This window comes from Pyxicephalus adspersus, chromosome 6, assembly GCF_032062135.1.
Source record: "Pyxicephalus adspersus chromosome 6, UCB_Pads_2.0, whole genome shotgun sequence".
NCBI classification, from domain to species: Eukaryota; Metazoa; Chordata; class Amphibia; order Anura; family Pyxicephalidae; genus Pyxicephalus; species Pyxicephalus adspersus.
The window spans coordinates 48,376,254-48,403,099 of record NC_092863.1 but is presented as its reverse complement, the minus strand read 5'-3'; the positions used below and the strand labels follow the sequence as shown (position 1 = coordinate 48,403,099).

The following is a 26,846-nucleotide window of genomic DNA, read 5'->3' as shown; positions in this document are numbered from 1 at the left end:
GAAAGGGCCTGATTTCATAAAGTTCATCGGGACTGGAGAAGATAGACCATCCACTGAGAACCTACATGATCTAGGAAACCTGTAATATGTTTTTTTTAAGTTTGTAGAAAAGCTTTCCTGTATCATAGTAGACCTCGGAGTGAACTGCTAAAACTTTGGTGACATAGTAGGTGTGTGGTATAGCTATGTGCACACAGAATGCTCATTTTGTGTAATCACTTCTCTCATGGTGGGTGTATGACACAACTGCAATTTCACTGAACTATCAGTAACTTTCATTATCTTCTTTGATCTGATTCAGGAATAAATTACTACCATTGAAAACCAACAGGGAATGTTTGATGGAATGTCTGATTTCCTGTTTTATAAATATTGCCCTTAGAGAACTTAGTGTCAAACCCATGGAATAAGGTTTTAAGGTTTAGGTAAGTGTGGAACTTTGTAGAGTCCACTATTGATTGATCTTTATTTAATCTGGAAGTGGCCCAATATTGGTGGAGCAGTTAGTCTTCTAGTGGAACATTGACTGGGCGCTTTTTTGATAAAAAGTATGAAAGTGGAATTGATCTTTAAACACTCTGAATAGATAAAAGTGGCAGACATTAATATTATTAAACAGTATTCATATAGAGCCAACATATTACGCAGTGCTGTACATTAAATAGGGGTTGAAATGACAGACGAATACAGAGAGTGACACAGGAGGAGGGGACCCTGCCCTGAAGAGCTTACAATCTAGGAGGTGGGAGAAGTAGCACACATTTGTAGTGAACTGTACTATTTCTTATTTATCTGTGATCTGTACTTGTTACTGTATCCCTCTTTAAATGTAATCTAAAGATGCAGAAAACGTTGTAAATACTACAGAGCTCCAGTCACCCTGAAATACACTACAAATCCTGTACAAGCCATTAGCATGCTAGTGGTTAAATCTTCAAGCAGGAGGCTCATCCTGTCAGACTGCTCATGCCTGCCTCCAGTGTGCGATCGTGTTATCTGGGCTGGATTGGTCAGGCTTGGAGCAGTCTCCCTTTTAGCAGCTCTCAGTGAGTGGCACGTATAGCATTCGTACAACATTCGCCCAGAGATCGCACAGCGGGCGCCGCTTTCTCCGCAGCGCTTGGGAGTCATGGAGCTCCAGACCTAGGATCGGAGGCCATTCCCTGTCCGGCTGTGGGATATGTATCGTTGTGTATTAGCCCGGAAGGAGCTGTGTGCAGATCGTCCTCCCCGGCCGGCCGTGGATTAGTAGGGAGCCGGGAAGTTTGGATGTACAGCCGGGATTACCGGAGATCGCCGGGCTGTGTATGGCGCTTGGTTCGGATTTATTATTGCGGATTTCTCTGATTCTGGATACGTTTGTGGATTATTATTCTAGAGAGCCGGCCACCTGTGTGCTCCGTACGGGTAAGTCGGTGCTGATTGACAACCGGGCACCCCCGGTAAGGAGCCCGGACAGTGTGCGATCCTTGCAGCCCCATAGATGCTGTCGTTAGCAGGGCGATCAGTCCGGAGGATTGCATTTGCAGAGTGCTGACTTCCATCCCTTCTATGGCAATGTTAGAACTAGCAGCCAGCAGGTCTGGGCTCCCATGGATCTATGGGCTGGGGGTGCACAGGGAAGGAACCCCAACATTCTGCATTCACTAATCATCACCAGGCTGCTATGGACCTACCTTGTCCTTTAATATTGCCCATCACATGGCCAAATCCTGCACATAATCTTTTGTCACCATTTAGTCCAGAAAGGTTTTAGTCTATTTCCAGGGCTTCATTTGGTTTGGAAGCTTTTGCTGACCTTTATCTTCGGGTTGTATTGAAGAGAGTAGCATAATGTCCTAATAGAAAAGGATGGCTTGCAGAATCTGAACTTCTACACATTTTCATTTTATTTTACCTGTTCTTTCCCAATTAGGCATTAATGATTTTTGGCATTTAGATTGTATTGTTAGGCATTTAAAATGATAGAAATAAAATGTTTATGGAGACGATCATATGTGGTTGGATCTCTCATTTATGATGTGCATTATATATTAAAATTACTGCCAATTTTTAAGACTTTTCATAAAATACTATCTTTTTGTCATTGTACCTTATTTTATTGTTCGACTGAATGTAATCCATCAAGATACCAATACCAATGAGTGAAGCATTTATTGCTGAAGATTTTTGAACGAGTTTGGTATTATCAGGAAAATGTTTCCCTTATGTCCCCTATTTACCAGGGAAAAAACGGCCCTGGGGATGTTACTAATTTAATCCAATCCTGTTGACCGAGCAGACGCTGGCTGTATTCCAGGGGGTTAGTGGGTTGGCAGATCAGAAATGGGCTCTTGGTGTCATCGCTCTATAGATGAAGGGAGCAACGCTGCCCTGGCACACGGGCGGCTAGCTTAACCCTTCATGGTGGGAAGAATAATATTGTGCAGATAGAAAATGTCTTAATTATTCCGTTGTGAAAAGTAAATAAGAGCCACTTCTTTATGGTTTCTAGAGCCTCATTGGTGCACCATTAATGTATTTTTTGCTTTTCCAGCATTCTTAGTATGAGGCATTATAGATGATGACTTGTTTCTGTGCTGTCTGCTGCCATTAAGTGGACATGTTGGCTCAGTGCACTGATTGATATCGGATACACTGACACCTCTCACCTTCCTCTTCTAAAGCTGCATGAGCACAACATTTTATACCTCTACATGAGATGGAAATCCAATACTTAGTCTCCCGCATGCAAGCATTACATACTCCATGTGGTATGTAAGCGGTTATATTCTGGCTTCTCCTGGAATCTTATTTACGTGTCAACTCTGGTGACAAGGAATGTAAAGATAATGTATTCCATAAGTACTGGCTGTGATACCAAATCTGTGAATCACAATAGTTGTGAGCGTAGATTGCAAGCGTTGAAGAAAATAGAACAGTCTGTACCGTATAGATGTGGTTGCATATAGTTCTTTCTTTCCGCAAGCCTTTATGGAAAAACTCTGTTATTGGTTGCATTCACACGGGATTCATTTTAGTAAGATCTTATCGTGTATCGAGCACAGATTAATAAGAACATTAGGATATGTATGCAGATCCTAATTGCTTCTGTCCTAAAATGTAAAACCATCAGAAACATTTATATAACTCAAAGAAAACACTAAACAAATGTAATACTTCTGAAGCATCAACAACCAATGGACAAACGATTCTGTATTTGTTGGAAATGCTAATTTGAAGTGAGGGATGGGATTCTTTGGCATTGGAAAGGTTAAATTGATCCTCTTTTAGCCCTCTCTGCTAATCCCTTTATATCCCCTCTCCTGTGCAGATTACCCAGCAAGGAATAATTAGCAGCTTACAGTTCACCTGTCACAGGCAATAACTCAAGCCTTGATTTACTGACAGATGTGCCATGTGGGGTGATCGTCTTTCTGACCCTGCTCTTTAAAAGACTGGCTCCTCTGGGCACTTCAGGATCTCACAGAGTGCTTATTAAGAAATAGATCTGGGTTTACATACTTACATTTTATCCAGGGCTCTGGCTAATCACAAGTGTTGTGTTTTGTATCCCTGGATTGTCATTTTAGACCCTGGCTCAGTTCGAAGCCCTGTGGAAAATATGATTCTTCTACTGACACAGATTTATCAAGCGATTTGACAAACCAAATCGGACACAGCCACAATTCATTTATGTAGGGATTTGCTACCATTTATATGAGACAGAAGATATGAGAGAAAGGTATTCAAAGATATGCAACATATTTTTTTTTTACCCCAAACCCATATACAATTAGGAAGTGGACTGGGGAATGTTTTTATCAGTTCAGTACTAGTTTTAAAGCAGAAAAGGAATCTAATATGGAATCTAATACTTGTCGCATTCTCTTTTTTTCACTTTGCCGTGTGCTAAGATTGATAAATCTCCCCCACAGGGATGTGATGTTCCATAGTTTATTTTCCCCCAGCTTTTTTGGGGGGGACAAGACAATGTGGTGACCTAAATAACATATTTGTCTTTGGGAAGAGATTTAAGGTAATTCATGTCAGTCTTCCAAATTACTGCAAACTCATTTTGCATGTGTGGAGGTGTAAAATATAGAAAGATAAGCCAGAAAATACCTTTTGGGTTCTTTGTGAACAGTGAAAATCAGATCTGAGCGGTAAAAAGAGCAGAAAAGCCTAGTACAAGTCTCAGAGCTGTAACTGAACATTTCAACCCTTAGAGCTCACAGCAAGGAGCCTCCAGTTTTTGCTGCATTTATGCAGTGGTTCTGCCCATCACTTATCCATCCTGCTATTGACTGGCTGCCTCCATCTCAATAATGGTCTGTTCTGCAGTTTTTCCCCGTAGTCTGGATTTCACTTGCTTAAGAGAATATGCAAACTCAATTCCATGCTCAGCACACATATGTTTGACATTTGGGGGGAAATAGCTAATTTGTAATGGGGACTTAGGGTTCCTAATAAAGGATAAACAAATTATATTACTTTGTTCCATATGATCTAATTGCTGTGGTATGTAATAATAGTCTCTGCATGATCCAATAAATAACAATAAAGGACACACTCTTCCACAGTGTTAAGGGTAAATCACAACTGATCCTTCTATGTTAGAGAAATAAACCTGGAGAATAGTTTGAAATGCCCTGGATGTGAATTGCTGTGCTGCCCTGGCTTTGTGTACTTTTATGTCATCTTAGGTATAGCTACCAACTGAATTCCCCTCTACATTTTAACAGCGCTCTAAATCGTAAAGGAACGGTAGTAGGTTAGCCTTATTCTACAATCCAAAGGTTGGAAGCATTGTGTGAAAGCAGTCATTTGACAGAACACAATGGTCAGATATCATAATACCTCTGACCCACTAAAGTGACGTGTCAAAGTACAGCTTCATGTTAGGCGTCATTCTTTTATTCCTAAGATTGTATAATTATAAAAAAAAAACAATTCTTACTTAAAAATTAGGTTCTTGCATAAGCCTTTATTTTGTAATCCAGTGTAACTGAAGACTGTTCCTGAACTTAAATCCTTAGAACCCATTTACATTGTTTACATTGCACTAGATTTTACAAGTAAGGACACTGCATAAACCAGTGCATTCATATGGAACATATTCTCCTATATGCTATGCTATATGATCTATAGGCTGTGCTCAGACAGTTATCCCAAGCGATACCACTGCAGAACCAGTGCTAATAACACAATATGATTACAGTGGTTCTAACCCTATTTTATTTGAAGTAAAGGTGCGTACACACTTCCAATTTTTATCGTTCCAATCGAACGACGAACGATCGATTGGGCAAAAAATCGTTCGTAAAAAAGTAACCAACGACGCCGACGAACGAGGAAAGTCGCTGGAAACGAACGACCGGACCGACGGATCGGATTGGGCGACGATCGTTGAACATCGTTCGTGTGTACGGTCGTTCGTTGATCGTCCATGTTCAGAGCATGCGTGATGAACGAACGTCCGTTCACTTTCCTGTCGTGCACATAGTTCCTCTATCGCTCAAACGATCGTATCTATTGTGTGTACAATATCTACGAACGATCGTGTCGTTAACTCTATGTGCAGGATCGGTGCTATACGATCGTTCATATATCGTGCATGAACGTTCGTCGTTCGTTTTCCAACGATAATAATTGGAAGTGTGTATGTAGCTTTAGTGTAGTTGTATTGCAGTTTTTCAGAAGCTCCATGTAGCGTCCCAAGTCTGCTGCTTAACGCTATTATAGATTTGAATGGAAACCTTCCCAACTACAATATTGTGCAGTTTAAAAGAGTTTTGAAGGGCAGCAGATGACCTATGGTACTTTGCGACATGGCAAGTGAATCACAAATGATTATGAATCAATGTCAGTATCTCCTCCTTACCAATATAGGTTGTTGTGCTTTCACCCAGGTCAATTTAGTTTGCTTTATTGGCAGAATTATTAGAAGGAAACCTGAATGAATTAGAAGTATTAAATAATGGGAAATCAATTCTGAATTAAGATTAGTAGGAGCTGCTTGCTTGTGTAGACACCTATCACGACAATGATGCCAGCAAGAATAATCTCAATTGATTAAACATCTAGTTCCCTGTCCTTTTTAACGTTGAGATTTTCACAGCTAGTCTCTTTGAATACTAGTCCTTGAAGAAGCTATAACCTGATGAAGGCATTACTGTAGGATTCCTTAGCAATCAGGATACACAGTACAACACAAGAATTGGTACTTCAGTGTCATATAGGGCAGTAATGAGCTGCATCAGAACTTGCATTGATTATTCATTCATTTAGAGGTGTTTAAAAAAAAAAATTGTACTGTCAACCTTAGTTACCAGGCTGATTTTCATTGCAGTATAGGGAAGCTGATTGCTCGACATTTAATGATCAGGATCCATCTTTTGTGTAAGTCGGGCAACTAAAGTGTATTTTTTTTTTGTTTCTGGGCAGCCCTTTGCACTGCTTTATTAAATAAACATTTTTGTGTGTTCTGCAGAAATCTCACTTATGAATGAAACCAGACATAAACAATTTGCAGCCCATTTCAGGATTCGCCAAAGCAATGTTGCTATGAAACCTCATAATCTTGTCCTTGGATGTGTGCTTCTGTTCTGTTGACCAGATAAGGATAGTGTAGTCATACTTTAATGTGCCTGTGCATGAAACAGTTTACTGGTTTACCTGTACTTGGAAAAGACATTAAATTAATCTTCCAGGTACCTTTTTTACCCTGGCAGCTTTGGTCCTGCACTATACAAGTTTCAGAATTGTGGATATAGAATACAATGTGTCCTGAAATTGCAAAAATGGTATGCATGGGAGCATGGGGGTCACAGGGTCTGCGGGAACTGGATGCTGCCTGCTAATTACTTTGTTTCATAATATGATGATTTTTTGTGATTTTTTTTTTTTTTTTTGTGCCATAGAGCTGGTAAAAGTGTGCAACCTATAGAGCTCCAAAGTATTTGTTTTTGTTTGTAACAAAAAGTATTGCAAGTTTTGACAACTAAACAACTATATTTTTGGGAAATCCTCAATGGAAGGATTAATATTTTTCAGTTAGCTTAGCTTTCCTTAAAAAGGAATTGAACTTTTCAAGCTGTTTCCAAGAAAGTCAGGCAGAGAACAGGTACCGTGTATTTTCTCTCCTACTCCTCTGTGTTGCTGATCTTTTCTCTATGACATACTTACCATGCCGTGTTTCCATGGAAGTGCCCATCCATGGTATTGGCACAGAACTCCTTCATGGCCCCAAGCAGCAGAGAAGTGAGCAACACAATAGTGATGTGACCAAATCTTCTGAAATATAAAGTCAGAGGATTTTACCTATGAGGATGTATGCACAGGAGTGCCTAGGCACACTCATTCCAGGAGGTGTTCTTAATCCTAAATTTTTTTTTGGAAGGTATTTAAGAAAAAAGATACATTTTCAGGGACCCTTTAAGTACTGATGTTTCTTGATATTTCCTATTAGACCCTTAGTTTAGGTCTCCCTTTGTGTTTCAGTGTGCACACAGTTTATTTGCAGCATGGGTAACGTAATACCTTAGTTTTGCCTTCTGTTGCTGTTAATCTGTGTATCCCATATAAAACTAAGCATTTGTGCACCTTGGAACTGCAGCCTTACTCTCCAGCTCTCTACCTTTTCATATGCTGAATTGTCTTCTTCATGTTTGGAACATTCCAATCACCTCCCAAAATATAATGTGATAACTGTTTGGTTTATGCATTTAACGTCTTCCTATCATTTCTGTCTTTTCCCAGGGGAAGTAGAGCCCTGCACATTGAAATATTGGCTGCTTAAAATGCAGGCATTTTTACAAGGATTTAATGTCCTTGGGAGCTGAGGTGTAGCAGTTTTATAGCACAATGTTATGTTCTGGCAGACATTGAGAGCCAAGAAGTCACTTAAATATGATATGCAGCAAAACGACGGCTTCCTAGCAGATTCGTAGACTCTGGCCTTTTCTTCTCTTCTTTTTAAATAATGCATCAAATGCATTATCTATATAAAAAAGTGTAAATAAGACTAGTATGTGTTGCTAGAAGCAACATGTCCATGTCTGTCTTTCATTCTCTAACTGCTGACTGCATGAAAGATTAACCAGACTGCTAACTGGCACATAGGTGCAAAAAAAAAAAAACCTGTTCCCAGGAGCACCTTCGTCCACCCAGGCAATGAGGAGGGGCCAGCATTAAAAACTGCATACTGTTTGGTGGTAGGCACCACAGTCTTTAGCTTGTTTAGCTGCAGGATATGTGTAATATAATTCTCATATGCTTTTAAAGTTCTTTACTGGCCCTAGTGTGAAATTTTTTTACCTAATTAATATATACCTAATTTCCATAACTTGTAATATGGGGAGGAGGTTTTTAATTTACCTTTATTCCTACGGGCCTGCTTCTTTTCTCTATAGTTATGACACAGGGTCATGGCTTGGAAATGGCTTGCAACCTTTGATGCATTCCTTTTATTAACATCAGTTAGTGGAAATACAGTCTGTACAAAGGGTAAATCCTAGTCCAGTACAAAATGTGTATATATGGTTTCATTGTAAGTAAAAGAACATTTTAAAAAATACTATATGAAGTACTTTTAATTTTCTCTTTTAAAGAAAAAGTCCAATTTGTATTAAAATGTCAAGCAGCACTAGCAAACAAGATCAGATATTACTGACCTGGAACGTATTTTTATTTCCACGAGTTGTATACTTACACAAAATGTTTTGCTTATTGTATAACAGTTTTGATACCGTGTAGATCAGCTACAAGGTCTTGGATTGTTACACTTGTGTTGTAGCACCCAGAAGTCCATGTGAGGTCTATATAGTCTGCACATGGTTCATAAATATTCCTGATAAATAAGACAACTAGTGGCTGACTGTTGTAAGAGGGAGGACAGGACAGACATGAAAATGTTATAAAGGCCCACTCATTTTTTTTTTACCAAAATCTGTTTAATGATGTTAATATGACACCACAAGTAACTGGTATACAAGAGCTTTGCAAACTTATTTTTTGAGAAAACCGTTCCAGGAGCGTTATGTAAAGTAGGAGAATTTGCCAACAGATGCTCAAAAAAAGTTGGTTTATATTTTTCATGCATTTCAACTTCACTAATGCTAACCCTGTTACACCAGGATGTTCTGGTAACAGTATCCTGTGATTATAAGTATGCAGGCAGACCTCAAGAGGGCTAATTTTGCCAGTTAGGTTACACATGTGCTACAAGGTGACAATCCACATAATCTGTTCACTGCAACTCAAGAGCACATTGGAGTGCCCATGTTTCTGACACCTGTTGCAATGCCTTTACAGTCCAGAGCTGGAACACAAACTGTTTGGGCAGCACATGCCACTCTGATCTTTGGCAGACAGATTATAAATTCATTTGCTGATTTCTAAGAAAATCACGCCATTAGAAACCTCTGATGACACAGTAACAAGCTTAAGCTGTGTATTACTTAAATGTGTGTCATGTCTCCATGTACTAATGTATGGTATGGGATGAAAAATTCAGTGTATGTGGTAAAATGCAAATGGAGGCGTATCCCGATTACCTGAATACATTTGTGAGTCCATGCAGCTTTGTTCCCTGTTTGAGGGTCTGCTTGGTTATATAGCTAAGACTACAAAAGTCTAGTTGTCCGGTTGTCATTGTAAAGTGCAACTATAACAATGTGCTGCTTATCAAGAATGAAAAAAACAGTGCAGGGGGTCAGTCAGGGACATTTTTAGTGGATATTCAACAAACATTTGTATTTGGTTTTAAAATTAATGGGAAAGGCAGTGTCAACGCTTATTCACACCAGCAGTAACAGCATTTCAATTTGCCTCCTAACACTTTGGTTAACACCTATAAGTGAAGTTGGTGTGCACTTGAAAAACATAGGGCATGCTGCATTCTTAGAAAGTACTGTAATGTTCCATAACGGGACAAGCTACGTAAAAAAGAAAATAAGTTGTGTTTTAAGACAGCACCCATGTGTTAGGTGCACATTTTTGTGTTCCTTTTAATGTGTGGTCCCTTTCTTTCCTAGTGACCATTGTCCTAGAAATCTCCCAACTTGGTTACCTGTCAAAAGTGGCCTATTTCCTCTAGTTTATTATATTTTATAACTTCCATTAGTGTCAGTAGGACTTGTCTGCCTAGGGAAGATGCATTCTAAAACATTCTAAAAAAGGCCCTAACTATCTCCTGCTGTGTGAAACAGATAGCTTTAGGTAAACTTCATGAACGCATTGAACTAATTGCCCTCGGGCATTCTCAGCCACATGATCTAATTGCCCTCGGGCAGTCTCAGCCACATGATCTACCTGCCTTCGGGCATTCTCAGCCACATGATCTACCTGCCCTCAGGCAATCCCAGCCAGTGCTTTCTCTAGTTGGATTATAGAAAGGGAAAGCAGGTGATCTGAAGTCCCCTTCACTGCTAGCCTATCGGGGAGGATAGAGGGAGATAAAGATGAATAGTTTTGATTTTGTCAGATTAGCCTTGGCAAGTGATACTAGCAGTTGCATAGTTCTTGCATAGCATTTTTCTATTCCAGTTAATAAAAGTCCTTATTAAGGAGTCCAAAATGCAAACAATTTACTCATATATTCTTTTTTGGTTTTACACTTTTTTTTTTTTACTTTACATTTGTTACTTTTATATTTTCTTTCTAAATTTTCTCTAGAACTCTGCCCTGTAGTAAATATGGCCGCCATCATAGTCTGATGCAAGAAACACATTTTATCCTTCCTACATGAAACTCATGTGTATTCTTCATCTTGTGGCACATACACAATATATTTTATAGCGTTTTGAAACGGAAAACGGCAAACATGAGATGCTGTGAAATGCAATCCTTCTCTTCTGCTTACACTTCATCACTGCTATCCTTCAACTGACATTAAAGATAAATGAAGACAGAGGAGATAATAGGTTTTACTTGTCCTCTGTCACTCTAGTGCAGATCTGTGAACCTTGATCCATGTCTAGCCTACACAACGCTCCATGCTCTGATGTAGAGTTCTCAATATAATGAAAAAATTATACTTCTTTCAATTTCAGGCATGGCTCAAAGCCTAACACTAGGCACATATGAAATACAGCTATTGATGCACAAATGTATATCATTACTATATATGTTGTATAAGTATCTCAATTTTGCGTGGTAAGTTTCAGCAAGAGGGAATTTCTTTGGCCAGATCCACATATTTATATTTCTTCACACTCGCTCTAACGGGAATCTGTCACAAAGCACAGTACATGTCTCAGATGTCTTTAATAGAAACCGACTCCTAGGCCAATCGCTAATTCTATTACACTGGGAATTAAGCTGTTCATTCTCTGCTAAAAACATTGCTGCTGGGAAGAAAGTATGTGGCCTGGCAGTCCTGAAATGTCTGCTTCCATCAGATGTTTCAGAGTTAGGCATTTTGTTTCATATAAAAGTGACAGATGGCAGACACATGATATGTATTGTAATATGTTAGAAAACATTTGAGACAAAAGATATATTTATTTTAGAATACTGTTTAGATACAAATCCCCTTTCTAAATGCTCCCTAAGACATTGCATATCTTTAATTTCTGAGTTTAGGTACACTCATATTCAGAATATATAGATTTTATACATCCTTCTCTTTTTGCCTGGGTCACACAAGTGACAAATCTTATGTAAATATTCCACATTTACAGAGCATGTGCTTTGTTAGAGATAACATTAACAATGGTACCTATCTTCTATAAGATTATTAGGTTTATATTTAAGGTCACCTTTCTTGTTTTGAATGTTAATAAGCAATGCAAACCTTTCCTTGTTTTGTCAGTAATTAACTATCAAATAGTTAGGCATTGAATATTGATGATGGCTAGCACAATTTGATTCTGTGGTATGGGGTCCTCTGAAAATACAAAGCAATTTTTATGTTCACCATAATGATGAGCACCAATTTTTGGTACATCTCTATTTGCCACCCCTTCTTATAGTCAGAAGTGGTTGAATCACCATTAAACCTACAAAAACATGTGAGCTGACCTCTTGATGAAAATGCTACTTGGCTGGCTGTTCTGGCATTCAGTAGATCTGAGTGAATTGCAAAGAAAAAGTAAGCTTAAAAACCTGCTGCGTTTTAAAGCAGTTCCTGAGCTGTGCATGTGATTTCCCCAATGGTTATCAGCCGCTCCAGCATTCCGGGATTGGTACCCTAGTGTTAAAGAAAGCCAGTGGAAGTAGTAATTTGCATGCATTGATTTGACTTAGCTCTTCTTTGTCCTGGGCAAATCTACTGGAACAAACGATTCTCAAATGGAACAAAGATCATTACTCAGTTCCAGGCAGAGCCTGAGGGTACCCAATGAAGAGCCATCCTCCACCTCACTGCACCAGGAGAGTTAACGTCCGGGACTTTGTCCAAACTGCTTGGAGCATCTGGAGTGACATAGTTTCCAAAATAAGCACATTTGATTTGATCCATTTTATAAAAACATGCTTTGTATTTATTTAAATTTCCTGCAAAGGAGCAGAGTGAAACCATGTAGTTCTAATTTTTCATACACGTTGAGTCTGGAAAACAAACATCACACTGACCTAGTGATATTAATTTGCAGTTCCTAAAACTCCATGTTTTTTTTTTTTTTTTTTTTTTTTTTTTTTTTTTTTTGCTTTTTGGCAAAGGCTCTTGTGTTTATAGGGAGCTTGAAAGATGGCTGCTGAGCTTAGTGGTTTGGACTTGTTAAGCAAAGCCGCTTACATCAGGAATGTTGAAACTGATACTTTTCTCCTCACTCAGTAAATTGGAAAGGACTCATCAGTAAATTGAGACTGTTTGTATTTTGGTCCCTGTCGCTGTGACAGCAGCCGGCTGGGCTTTGATGTGAAGGACCATTGCTTGACACTACTTTTGTTTTTATTAAGCGTGGTGATGGGATCGGAAGCCACTTTTCAGGACTGCTAAAATCTCAGTGCTGACCCTGAGTTTTTGCCATTACTTATACTCTGTTTACAATACCAGTGAAGAAAAGAAGCACATGAAAAGCTAAGCTCCCTGGGCCCTCAAGTGACCCTTTCATTTACAACCATCTTCAAGTCTGTATACTTTTCATGTAATTATTATACCAATTGGGCAAAATTTTATAAATCCAGGACAGGTGAAATAAATAACATTGATTGTTACTACAAAATATGGCAGGAGATGACAGAGGCAGTGTGATTTAAGAGTCTGCTGTTAATCTCCCTGCTGGATACCACAGGATGTCTTCAGAGGTTTTATGGAGTCTCTGCTCTGACAGCTTAAGAAAGAGATGTTATGGCACAATACTAGGAAGGTGCTTTTGACTGGTTATTGTAAATATTCAGTTTGACTGGGTTGAAAAAAGGTAAAAAAATCTTCTTGTCTGTGCTGAATGAGCCCAGTTTGCTGATTTCATATTACAGTCTGACATTTTTTTTAGCTAGTCATACGTTTTTTTGCCAAATTATTTCTGTTGCATGCCAGTGTTACAAGGGCATACTATCATCACACAGTTATTTTTAAACATGATGAGAAAAATCTGTTTTTTATGAACTCTAAAACTATAGCAAAAGGATTTTTTTCTTTGGGGTGGTATTTTCATTGTGTTTATTCTAAATCATGCAGTATTCTCCCCAGAATTATTTTTAAGCCCAGTGGGAAGAAGCTGTGTAGACTTGCTTTATTAGACATGACAGGTCCAGTAGAGTAGACCCTCACTAAGCTTTGCACCTCTCCATGGGCAGCCATTGTTGCCTGATTTGCCAGTGTCAGTGCTGAGAACAAGTTATTTCTATGCCTCTAATCTCATTTAAACTGTCAGGGCTGCTTTGGTGTCTTTAAAGAAGCAACTCCAGCTTTTACTGCTGACACTTTGATACATCAAGCCCATTATCTGCTCTGTATTGAAGTAATTATCAGAACTACATATTGTTCAACATCTGTGCTTTTTAATGTAGTGTCTGCTTCATGAAGATTAAGCAAAGTGCTGAAGAGCCAGAGTCAAGGTAGCATGGAGAGCTCCTCAGGGGCTATCTGACTGTAATGTTACGCTCTTGTTAAGGTTTAGCAGTTATTGCTGCACCTGTTCATCTATGAAACAAGCAGGCTTTAAGTGGAAAAGGCTGTTTTTGCTTCTTGGTTTAAGTCTGCCATGATGCACAGTGTTAGACCTGTGAATTATGCATGACCACTTTACTGAATCCTAGCTGAAGGGCTGATTGTGGCCTTGGGATACATTTCCAGGAGACTATTTGCAGCTCTGGTTTCCCTGGAGCACTACCTTAAAGGTGGTTGATGGGCAAATCTTTTTTATTAGTGTTCCCCTGAAGAGGAATCTGTATTACTGCTAGGATTATGCAATATGTATACCTCATGGTTTAAATAGTTTGGGAACTCCTATGTGAATAGATATTATTATGTGATCATTTTCATGAAACGATGTGATATATATTGCTTTTGTAATGCTTACATAATTTTTTGGGTCAAATAAATTAAAAACCTTGACTTTTTTATCCCATTATGCAGCGTTCCTTAAAAAGGTATTGTCCCTATTTTTAAGCCCACCCAGAGATCAGCCATTTGCGTGAAAGTTTTAAAGGTGGGTGGATGGGTATTAGTTTGTGTAGGTAAAAAATGGTTCCAAGAAAACAATAAAGAGGTCGTAGTTCTGTCTCTTTGTGGTAAATTGGGATTGATTTTTTTAGGCTGCTATGAAAACCTTCATTTTATATAGAAAAAAAATCTCTAGCGAGAGTTAAATTCAGGCCACCATTGCTGATCTTTCTGAAAATACTGACTGACTCGAATATATACCACTTACCTATCAGTTGTTTACACATCACCATTTCTGATCTTTATTAATTTCACAAGAAAGTCATTAGTAGCAACTTCCCCCTCCATGGTACACAGTGTATCTTCTTGAAATGCAAATCCGGTCAGCTCATTGCCAACAATACAGCCATCCTCACCTCTACAAAGAACAAAAAAAAAGCACCTCAACACACCCACGGAAAAGCCACAATGTTCATTAATGAAATTGTTACTGGCTTAAGATTTCTTGCATAAATGTAAAGAATAGAATAGTGGGAAATGCTGAAAGGGTGCCATAAGAGAAACAATAAATGTTGTAACTAAATAACATAAAACCTCTAACTTGTAGCCTATAGATAATTTGTATCAGACTAGCAGACCCAGATTTTGTCTGTTGGATTATATTTACCATCAGCAATAAACCATTTTCTCCAAGGCTTAAGTCATTGCAAAATTTGATTTAACGAACATTTAATAAGTCAACATTGTCTCATTTTTTTTTTTACTTTGTGGCTTTTATTTTTTTCACTTGAGCATTCACCCCGAACAGTCTGCAGTGACTTGAGACAAATACCAAAACTGTTCACATCCCCTAGATTTCTTCAATGCTGGGAGCAATCCTCCACTGTTATTATATATGACATTGTTGCTCCTCTGTGTCACTTTGAAGTAGAGATAAAGCACATGAATATGGTTTCGCCTTCCCCCCCCTTTTTCATCTTCCTGTGGCTCTAACAGCCTGATGAACTGGAGAAGGAGGTATCACCCGCGGCAGCACATCACGTTCACAGTATGTTAGGCTAGTAGAGAAAAGGACGCTTTGGCTGTGCCTAGCAGGGAAATGGATAAGGATTTTGTAAGGCAAGTGGGGTGGAACAGAAACCTCTGGAGACAGATAATGTAGCCTGCTGGGGAAGTGATAGTGGACCATGCTGGAGGACTAGGCTGGTTTAATAGGTTTCATTCCTCAGATTGCTTTAACTGTTAGTGGTTCATAGCCATCAAAATACAGACTGAAATAGTAAAGCTAAAATGATTTTAACTCTGATTACCATCTTTTATTTATGTGATTGGCTCATTTATGTGTGCTGGAAGCAATTTGTAGGTTTCCTACCAAAACTACTCAAACTAAAAACACATAACCAGTATCCAGAATTTTTTTTAACCTATATATTAGTTAAAGCTGCATTCTTATGTTTTCTAGTAGTAATTTAGAACCAGTTAGCATTTTATATTTGTATTATGTAATCAATTTTAATTGTCCCCTCTTGCGTGCATGCTGTGAGGCTTGCTCGAATATTGATGGCCATTTCCTTTCTGCATGGCGCCCATCAATGAAGCACTCTCCTGGACACTGCTCCTGCCCCTGTCCGTGTTTCCTATGTTCACAGCATGGCCTGGGACCGCTTTACACGCTTCAGCTGATGCAGCAATTGAAAGTTTCAGCAGGACTTCTCTCCCCCATGGAGACAGAGGGCATTTGACAGTGCTCCCTTCCCAGCAGGCAGCAATCTACTCTGTCAGAAGGAGCCACCATGCAGAGCAGAATCAGAGAGATTAGTACAGGCCTCTATTCTTTCATCTCAGAAGGAGTTTTTCTTCTGTCTCTGTAAATCTGCAGTTTCCTGTGGTCATAGCCCAGAGATCCTGTCTTATTGATTACTTGTGAATGTAGGTTGGGAACACCAGGAGACATTACAAAGACCACAGTCAAGGATCTATATGTTTGACAAAAAGTATGTAAAGGCAAAAGTATAGAAACATCATTTACTGTTCTGATGGAAGCAAGTCAAGACTGTCCACAGTGATTTATACTGCACACATCATCAAACATCAAGACTTTACACAGAATGGTAAGCGTAAGCCCCCAGAATATTTTAGTATATATTTAGGTGTTGTGGAAGGAGGGTGTTCACTGTCTGATTATTTCTTGGAATATTTTCTTGGACTTTTTTTACCCTCCATATTTTTTAGCTCTGCATATGGGTGGTTTGTGCCACCTTGGCAGCCTTGCTGTATAACCCATAATATTAAATAAAATTTCCAACAGGAATATGCTAGTTTATTGTCATTGGTGGTGTGTTTGTGACTCTTCAGCATCTATTCAAATGTTAGTATGTGTATTCAGATTTTTTTTCACCATTTCCGAACCTTAAATCTTTATATGGTTTATTCATTTGCAGTTTTTGAAAGAGCTAGGAGTGTGTATAGGAAAAATACAGATGGTCTTCAGACCAGGAGTATCCAGCACTCAGGCAGTTACAATATTTGAGATGTTTATCCTTTCTGCTGAAGCTGAAAGAAAATTGAGAACCTCATTTTCTAGCCCAGTTGGATTCCGTGATATGATTTCCCTGCACACGCTCTCTGCTTTTGGTTCAGATTCATTGTTTAACCCATTGAACACTGTCAAAACATGTACTACCATGTCAAGTCAGATTTACTTTGCTATGGTCTGCAGCTGCATTTGGTGGGGATATTTTAGGTTCCTATTCTAAATTTACATGCACAAGAGCAATGATAGGATGTCTGAATATTTCCACAATACTACTCGCCCTACAGAATTGATTACTGTAGAGCAATGTTTCTCACATATTAAAGTCACAACAAAAAGCTTGGTATATACCAAGTATCCATTTCTGCGATATGAGTTCAAAGTAATGCAGCTCTATACCCAAACATTTTCTGTACGTCGGTAGAGGTTTGGTTAGGATTTTTAAATGCACTTATCCTTAGTTGACCTTTTCAGCTCTGACCTCCTATTCACTGAAGGCCCAAACTCCACTTACTTCAGAAGCAAACCAAATATTGATAGGCTGTAAACATTTTATTGAAGTGAATGGAGTTTGGAATACATGTATGCAAAGCACCTGAACATTTTGGAAGCAGCACCAGAATTCAAGCTTTACTGGTTGGTAATTACTATTTTCAAATTGCTCTGGCATGGGGGGTGGTGTTAAGAATAAGTGCACTTATCTCTAAACTCTTCAAACACTTAAATATTTGGCTAAGCACTCCAAACCTGGAGCAAATATTTGTTTGTGATGCATTGCCTGTAATGTACATCAACCCAAGTAATAGAGAATGTTTTGAGTAAGTGTTACATGTAGAAGTGTAGGTCATTGCATTATACTGGAGTTTAGGAATGTTTTGAATTAATGGTCATGGCCAGCACGCTCTTCTAAATCTGTGCAGATTTCATACAGGACGTTCATTACAACTGATACTACATCCTCTTTGCAGAACCCTTCATTATCTCAGTAGCTGCAATGCACATTTCTTGTGTTTTGGTCCTTTTGTCAGCTCAGTGGAAAAGGATTTTTTAGTAAAGCACAAATATTAAATATTGAGTTTTTACAAACTTTAAAATGTCATTTTTCTGCTTATGAATGTTTGTGTCTCAGCATTATATTTGCAGAGTGATATCTTCTAGAAGTCTGAAAATCGAACATATTCACACCAGCAAGCGTCAGTGAATGTTTGCTAATAATATGTACTTCATATGCTTTTGTTTCTTTTTTAACTAGACCAACTGAAATTGGTTCCATACATTTGTTTCAGTACATAAACATTATTCCATAGGTTTCCATGGACTTGTGTGTGTGATCTGGCATTCTGTGTTGTATGTTTTAAATATGCATACAATAATAAGGTTTATGTAATTAGCTAGCTTAGGCTTAGTCTACACGGACTGTTTCCCCAGCGTTTAACCTGAGGCTTTTAAAGCCCATGTTTGAAGTCCCCATGCATTCCAATGGGCTAATCTACACCAGGACGTTTCCTTCAGGCACGTTTTTGAGCGTTATCTTAAACGTTGCTTGCAACGTTTAAAAAATTAAAACGCTGGTAAATCGCAGGAAAACGCGGGAAAACGCGGGAAATCGCGGGAAAACGTGTCCATTGATTTTAATGGGAGCGTTTTCCTGCGTTTATGCATGCTAGAAATTGTCAATAAAAAAGCTTCCATTGATTTCAATGGAGGCTTTTACAAACGTTTTAACAATAGCCTGTATCCTGTGTCACTATTCCATGTGTCATGCATTAATAATTACATGTACTATTCTGCTAAAAATTAACACCTATGCCTGGCACGTGTGAAATTGTCTGCCATTGTGTTTGCTTTTGGTGCTTTTCACACCTGCAAATGATGTCATTCATTATCACTTGTGTGTAGTCATTGTCTTTAATTGTGCTTCACTTTGCACTCTTTTCACTCTATTCTGTATATACTGTTACATTTGTCACTGTACTGTTGCATGATCACATTATCACATGTATGCGGGGATATATGTACTTCCTGTACTTGCAGAAATCACTGCCCAGGGTTACAATTTGCATTTCTACCAAGTGCTAAAACGCTTGTAGAATCGCGGTAAAACGCGGATAAACGCGGCATAGACGTTTTTCAGCTTTTTCCAGCATTTAAAAAAAGTTTTAAAACGTTGAAATAAGTGCATAAAAACGCTTATAAACTCAGTAGGAACGTTTACATGCCTTTTTACAAAACGTCCATGTAGACCCAGCCTTAGCGCAGAGTCACTTGGATTGCAGACAGCAGGTGCACAATTTATTACTGATGCAGCCTTGGTATTCTGCTTCCTGAATTGAATTCAGTTGTGTATCCGTTCCAAATGCCAAAACCCATCCTAAGCATTTAGAGGGTGAGATAGACCAGGACATAAATCTTGACTTTAGTATGGTTTTGTTTATTAGGAGTGCCCTTGATTTGAGGTTCATGGGGGTTTTTAGGACAAAACTGAATATATTTTTTGGTACCACCCGCCTATTTGGTGGACTGTTTTTGTTAAATGCAAAACTCTTATAATTCTGCTTCCTATGAGTGGTGGGTAAGTTTCCCATTTGTAGCCCCTCCCTTCACTTTCACCTAATCATGCTAATTACTTCCTGAGACTTGGAGCTGTTAATGGTGCCCTTCATGTAGATCATGAAGTTAGCTTGGACTAGACCAGTGATTTTCAACCACTGTGCCACGTCACACTAGTGTGCCCTGAGAGATCTTCAGGAGTACCGTGGGAAATTATCCAATTACCATTGTCGAGTTGTCAGTCATGTAATACTCTTCCATGTCAGTGGGTGGCAGTAGGTAGCTTAATTGCCTTGTTTATTGTTGGAGGCAAGAGAATTAGGTACAGAGTGTCATTTTGTAACATTTTTGATTTGTTGTGTGCGGCAGGATTTTCTCAATGTAAAAAATGTGCCGTGGCTCAAAAAAGGTTGAAAAACACTGGACTAGACAAAGTAACATGTCATCAGCAAAGCTGTGATCACTACTCCATACCACAGATCTTTTGTAAACCTCTCCTACATTGATTGTGTTACTTTTTAGGCTGTGTGCATGGGAGGTGTAATTATTACAAAATAGGCCCATTGAAATAATAACCATCTGCAGAATACGGTTTTTTATAAATGTGTCCTTTTCTATCCCTCATTCCATACACTAATCTATAAATGTGCAGTACCTTCACATTCTGTCTTCAGTCTAATAAAGGCATGCCACTTTTGGTTATAATAAAAACAATCTTTATATAATATGTGACTGTTAAAATCCCTCAGAGTCTTGTCTGAAATAAACTACAACCATCCAAACAAATAAAGCATAGAGTTTGGCAGCATGTAGGCCTGGGGCTGTCCAGGACTGTATTGTCACAGGTGCGTTGGCACAGACACACATTTACGTGAATTCACTTCCTGCAAGAGAAAGGAGCACACACAACAAGGGGGAACTGAGCCATGAGTATTAAATGGGTCTTTATGTACAGGCTGTAAAAATACCAACAGCTTCCCAACAAACTGCATGTTTGTACTTCTATTCTCCAGTGTGTAATGAATTGTATCTTTCTATATACAGCTAAGCCCTGTGTGGGAACCATTCATCTCCTGTCTGCTGTATATACAGTTGGCATTTATAATAATATAGATACTCTGCGTGATATCAGGGTGTTGGTGGGTTGTTTTCCATGTTTCTTAGCTAGCCTCAAGTAGCTTTAATTCAGGATTCCTCATTCTAGAAAATGACTGCAGAGTCAGGGGATGATTCCTGCACAAACCAATTAGATTTCAGCTGTACTTTGTTCTTGCAGTTTAGAAAATGGCAGACACCCGCTTGTGTGCTGCTAACAGCTTCACTTTTCCCATTAAATTAGAAGATTGGCATACAGAAATGGCAGTCCTAATTTAGTCTTTTTTTTTTCTTTAATTTGTCACTCCTTATCTGCCTAAACATAAACAAATGTGCAGACACACAACACATGAATGGAGGTGTCTCTAGGGGCTGAGTGCTTGAAGAACTTAAAAGTCTAATGTTCTCATTCTATCTGGTAAATGATTATCCAGGGTAGGACTTATAATAGAAAGTGCAGGCATGTCAGAGAATTTAACATATGTCAGGTTGTATCTTTAACAGAATCCCAAAGCTTCATGGTTGCAAATCTGCTAAATCCATTGAGTTTGAAGGCCAAAAGAGCTGCTACGCAGAATAATATTGTTTTGATGTACACTCAGCTATGCCTGTTAATGCTTTAAACAGTGTTATATATTTCCCAGTTATTTGTCTAAGCCTAGTTCTTAGGCAGCCTTGGAACAAGGCCTTACTGTGACAGGGCAGAGGGAGGAGGGGAAAGAAGCAGAGACAAGGCCCTATCCTTGTGGAGCTGGCATACATTTGTCCGTGGGCATCCATCACAAACACGCCACCTCAGCCTGCAGTGCCAAGAATTTCTCGCACCTGGTATTAAATCAGCTGGTGCCTTCCACCTCCTGCTGCCTGCAGTTATGCTCCACGCAGCACAGTTCTACTCTTGTTATTGCAATTTTGTGGAGCTCTTTTGATTTACAGCTGTTTTTACGACTGTTGAGACAGCCACAAATTGAGGAAATCTCATAAAACAGAGAGCAAATGTCTCCTTCACAGCTCAGGCAGAGTTCTGGCAACACTGCTTTTATTCCACCGAGCAGGATGTGTAAACAATATTGAGTCTCCCAAGTGACTGTATCAGTACAGTTAAGTGGTTACAGCTTGAAAAATGTCTTTCCCCCAAATTAAAGGTAAAACTTTGAATGGGCCCCCAGGCTAAACTAAATTGGTGACATTTTTTAGATGGAAAAAGGGATAATCTTATGCATACAAGCACAGAGGGCAGGATCTGGAAAAATGCCAAAGCCTAAGCTGAACTTGGGATAAACCATGGGAAAAGGGCCAGAGCTGGATAGTTCCCCTTCTGTAACAGATCCCGCACACTTCCGTCCAAATCGTATGCGCTGCGCTTCCAGAATGCCTTTTATTGAGTGTCCAGGGACCAAACACTTTAAACAAAAAAACCCCCAACATTAAAGCTTGTATTTATATGAGAGGGTCAATTTCACTTAACATTTTACACTATAAAAAATGGAGGCAAATACAAACTTGTTTTCAATTGCACATATTCTTTATGTGTACGTTAGATTATCAAGCTGATTTTTCAGCTTGAATCCTCTATCCACCTTTCACACCTACTACCCTCTACTACCTACTACCCTCTATTTGTGCAGGCTTCTGACTGATCTCCTGTGTCCCCAGTTCTTTCTTTTCTTGCCCACCAGCCTTTGTTTCTGTCCTAAACATGAAGTGATGTGGACAATTTAAGCAGCACCATGCATCAGCATGATACTCATTGACTTCAGTCACCTATTACAGGTAGCAGTCACTGCCAGAAGGGCCACAATTTCAGCTGGTTAGAAAATCGTTCTAATGCCACCTTGAGATAAGTAAGACTGGTAGTGTGTGCCCTTTCCTCTCTATTTACAAGAACTTCAAAGTTTTGCCAAGAAGAATGTTCTGGTTTGTGTTGTTTACATCACAGGTGTTCCCATAAGAGCATTGTAGGCTTAAATCCTTGTGAATCACCCTGTAAATCTTTCACTTTTTGTATGATCAGTAGATATCTAAGTATTTGATTTTGTTCCCCTATACAGAACAGTGCTAAAAGACAAATCTGAATTTTTGATACATCTTCTTCCATCTGTTTTCACACCCCACTATCAAGATCAAATTCCATGTCTGTTCTGATAAATCTTGTGGTCTGGCCAAGACTTTAATTGGAAGTTTCTTGCGCTTTGCCAAGGCCTTCCTGGCACTTGTTTGTTGCCTGTGTTTGATTACTGCAGCTGATGGCAAGCAAGCCCTCAAGCGTTGTAGCCGCCAGGGAAAAATAAAGCAATATGGGCTAGGCAAAGTATAATTATTAGATTGTTCTAGGGGCCCATGGGTCTCAAGTGTACAATATTGTTTGTGGTGTAATGGTAATTCGTTTTGAATTTGCGTAGCAGTGTAAAGTGGTGGAACATGGTTGTATTTTTTTCTTTCTGTATGATAACAAAAACTTGGATCTTTTTGTTAGTGTATATTTTTAAACCAAACCTGTGCATTGTGCATGCAAAGAAACTAGTTCCCCAGAATACAACTAAATACCTGTTATGGCTGGGATTGGGGAACATGTATCTTCCCTTCCTGTCTGTCACAGTGCTTGTTGATTAGCACAGCGCTTTAACATGGGAAGAGGAAATAAAGAAAAGGTGAATATAATCTGCTGCAAATCCAGGCTTTAAAGTGGAATAATCATTTCACCTATGATGGTTAAAGTTTACATGTACAGTTTTGAAATGGTAAAATGTTAATAGACCATTGGAATGATATAGCTTTGTAAAACCTAAGGAGCTTGCAATGCAAAGAAAACTGCGCACTGTCCTTTTTTAATTCTCATACACATAGTTAATTGTTTTAAATAAAAACCGGTTCCATTGTGTTCTACTATACTTGAATAAATGTAGCCAGGAAGTAATTTGCAAAAGGTTTACTTTGGCACATCAACTGTATTGTCTCTGAAGTTCTACCATTTGAGAATGTAAGGTGGGTGGACTGTCACATAGATTCAGGCTGATGGTTTTAGACTTGCAGTGATATAAAACATCTAAATTGAGTTTTTTAACTTGGTTTACAGTGAAAATGTCTGGTCTTATGATTCTAAAACTTTGAAATTAATCTTTCTGCAGACTCCATAAGTAAATGTAATCTAAGGCATGAAAATATGTTCTTTGCAACCCTCCTTTCCTTAATGCTTTGACTAGTGACTAAATTTCTCAGACTTCTGGACTGAGCCCCTAGGCCTTTTTCCAGCCTGTCACATCGGGGAGCTCCAAGGTTTTTTTCCCCATCTGTCACCTGGTACCATGTAAGCCTTGGTTGAAAACAAGATACTTCCATATAACCTGATTTTGGAATTACAACCCATTTCTAGTGTCAATTGACAAAAAGTATTGTATTTTGTTTTGTACTGGTGTGTAGATTGTTGTTGTGAAGGTACTATTTCAGCAGACAGTGCAGAGCCCTCATAGCATGCAGTGGCTTTTGGAAACACAAGCTTAAAGGATTTTTGATTTTGCCTTCAGAGTAGAAAGGATCATAATCTTTAGAATGGACTAACTCAATCAGATCTTCTGATTAATTTGCACACAAAATGTGTCAGTTACCTTACAACTTGCCTTGGTGCTTGAGAACAAATGCTTATGATAAAACAAGATTGGGCCACCAGAGCTTTATAGGCAGATTTAAAGTGATCATGTTAAAAAAAAATTTTTTTTTGTTAAAACATGCTATCTTTGATTTAAAAGATAATATATATTTTTTAATCACAAATGCCAATCATTTTTGCTTAGAATGTGAGAGTGCTTAGCAGACAATTGAAGTTTCAAGTGCTGCACTCAGCTGCAACAAAGGCAATGTGGTAGAATGGCGGTGTGGATGTGTTTGTGTACAGCATTGTGTCCTGGGTTCTGCATGGAGTTCTATATTCCCTGTGCTGTACAGCTCCCATCCCTTGTCTTCTGTTTGATAGCTCAATGTTGCACCCTGGAGGCTGACTGTAAAACTGCTGCTGAAACAACACTGAACATTGCTGTTTTCTTTCTTTAACAATACAGGGCACACTTATCAGATATGATGTGCAGTTCACAATCCACTGTGAATAGAACTGTTTAACAAAAGAATAACATGTAAAATAAAATGACTAAATGTAATTATTTCTTTAGTTTACAGAGTAAAAATAACCAGTTCCTTCTCTTTCTCTGCAGTGCTCCAATGTTGGCTCTGAGATACTCTTCTCTCCAACTGCCACCGCAGGTAAGCAAGACATACCTAAATAAAACTGTTAAAAGCTGAATGTTATTGTTGCCTTTTATGTAGAAATTGCTCAGGAAGAAACTATTTTCTAGGACTGTGTATGGGCAAGAATCCGTCGATAAAAAATGCATTCTGATGCAGGAGTTCTGATTTACTATGTGGCTGTTCTGTAAGCAGGACAATGTGTTGCAAAGTCTCATTGTCTCAAAGCTGTCATAGTATAAAATAATTCTGCAATGATCCAGCTGATATTTTCCCTGTAAGCCCTTTGTCACCATTCAAATCCTGTATCTGATCAGTATCGCCTGGAAACATCACAGGAACAACATATATTATTAATATATTATAATCATACTCAAATGTATTTATTATTTCATGAGCTTTTAAATATATATATATATATATATATATATATATATATATATATATTTCAACTATATTAGGTTCCTGAATTGGTCAGAATATTTGCACAGAGCTGCATTCACATAGAAGGCTTTGCACATTGCTGGCAGTCTCATTTCCTGAACATTGTTATAGGAAAGGAGAGAAGAAAGGGATGCATTTTACCCCTTGTATCATTCAGGCATCTGTGGAGAAACGTGAGGTCACTGACCTAGCAGTGCTCACTGGCATTGTCTATGTGGCAATAGTAGCGGATTATCTAGGTGAAACTCTTTATATCTGTTTATTTCATCTGTTTATCTAGCTGTTATCTTGAAGTTTAGCTTCATTCAAATAATTCCTTTTTATCATATCCTAATCCTATTTTTATCCAATTCATAACATGTGTTTAATAAATAAGATCCATAAAAAATAGGTATGCATCCCATAACATATGCTCACACGCTGCTCAATATAAAAATACTGGTTCTATGGCTGTCATGTTGTTCTAGTGATTTCATTGCTTTGGGTCACTGACACATAAAAGCTTCATAGATCAGACTTTCTGTAAGTTCTGACTTCCTAAGCTACAAATATCCTTCAGTACAGATTGTCTTTTACCTTAGTAGTATGGGTCAAAATCTGGCAACTTTAGATCTAATATAGGCTGTCATTTTCTGGTGTGTACTATGGTTTTTAGATAGTTTTACATTATCCATTTTTAGTGGTTATAAGATTTTTGTTCTGTATTCTACCAGTCAGTCTCACTACCCCCCTTAGGCCAAAATCCTGCCATCCTTGCCATCTATAGAATAAGTCACTAAGAGGTTGATGAGCAATTTTAATTCTCCCTCTGCTGTATCCCAGGCAGCAGATACCTCATTGATTTCCAGATTAGTGTTGTTTTCAGAAGTGTCAACCCTTGCTCTGTTTATGATAGGACATTTATTAGGAGGGGAGCATGCTGGTTCAGTCTGCTGCAGCTGCTTAACATTAACCTGTTGGATTCTGGCAGTGTATTCCTTTCAGTGTTGTACAACACATTTTGTCTGGTGTTAGCTGTATCAACTCAAAATGTGTGTGTGTGTGTGTGTGGGGCGGGGGATACGGTACTTCTTTGCAAAACATATGCCCCAGGTTTTATCCCTTTTAGTTCCTTCACTGCCATGTACATAAGTTACATCTACATCATGGTATGTTTTCGTTTCTTCAGCAGACTGTAGACTATAAGTAAGTATTATAAGTGGGGTTCATTAAACAGGTCATGTCTACCAGAAGCCAATTTTTTTCCCCACTTATCAAACTGATACAACAATATGTTTCCAGTGGTACAGTGGAAGACAACTAATGTACTGTGCCTTCATTTTAGGGGAAGGGTATGTATGAAGAGGATTATAGCTCTCTGCCAGGTTTTTTTACAGTCTCTGCCTTGTCACCTCTAGTTCTGGTGACCACTGCTTCTCGAATAGGAAATGAAGGTCCCAAATGGTGGCAAACACCTTC

General features: G+C 38.7%; 1 protein-coding gene across 1 annotated transcript in view; it reads left to right on the top strand.

Moving 5' to 3' along the window:
* FBRSL1 (fibrosin like 1) overlaps positions 1–26,846 on the top strand; it is a 272,324-nt gene that overhangs the window by 213,158 nt on the left and 32,320 nt on the right. Inside the window, exon 6 of the mRNA XM_072413928.1 lies at positions 24,914–24,962. Coding sequence (XP_072270029.1) covers positions 24,914–24,962 — 49 coding nt within the window. The remainder of the gene's footprint in view (positions 1–24,913; positions 24,963–26,846) is intronic.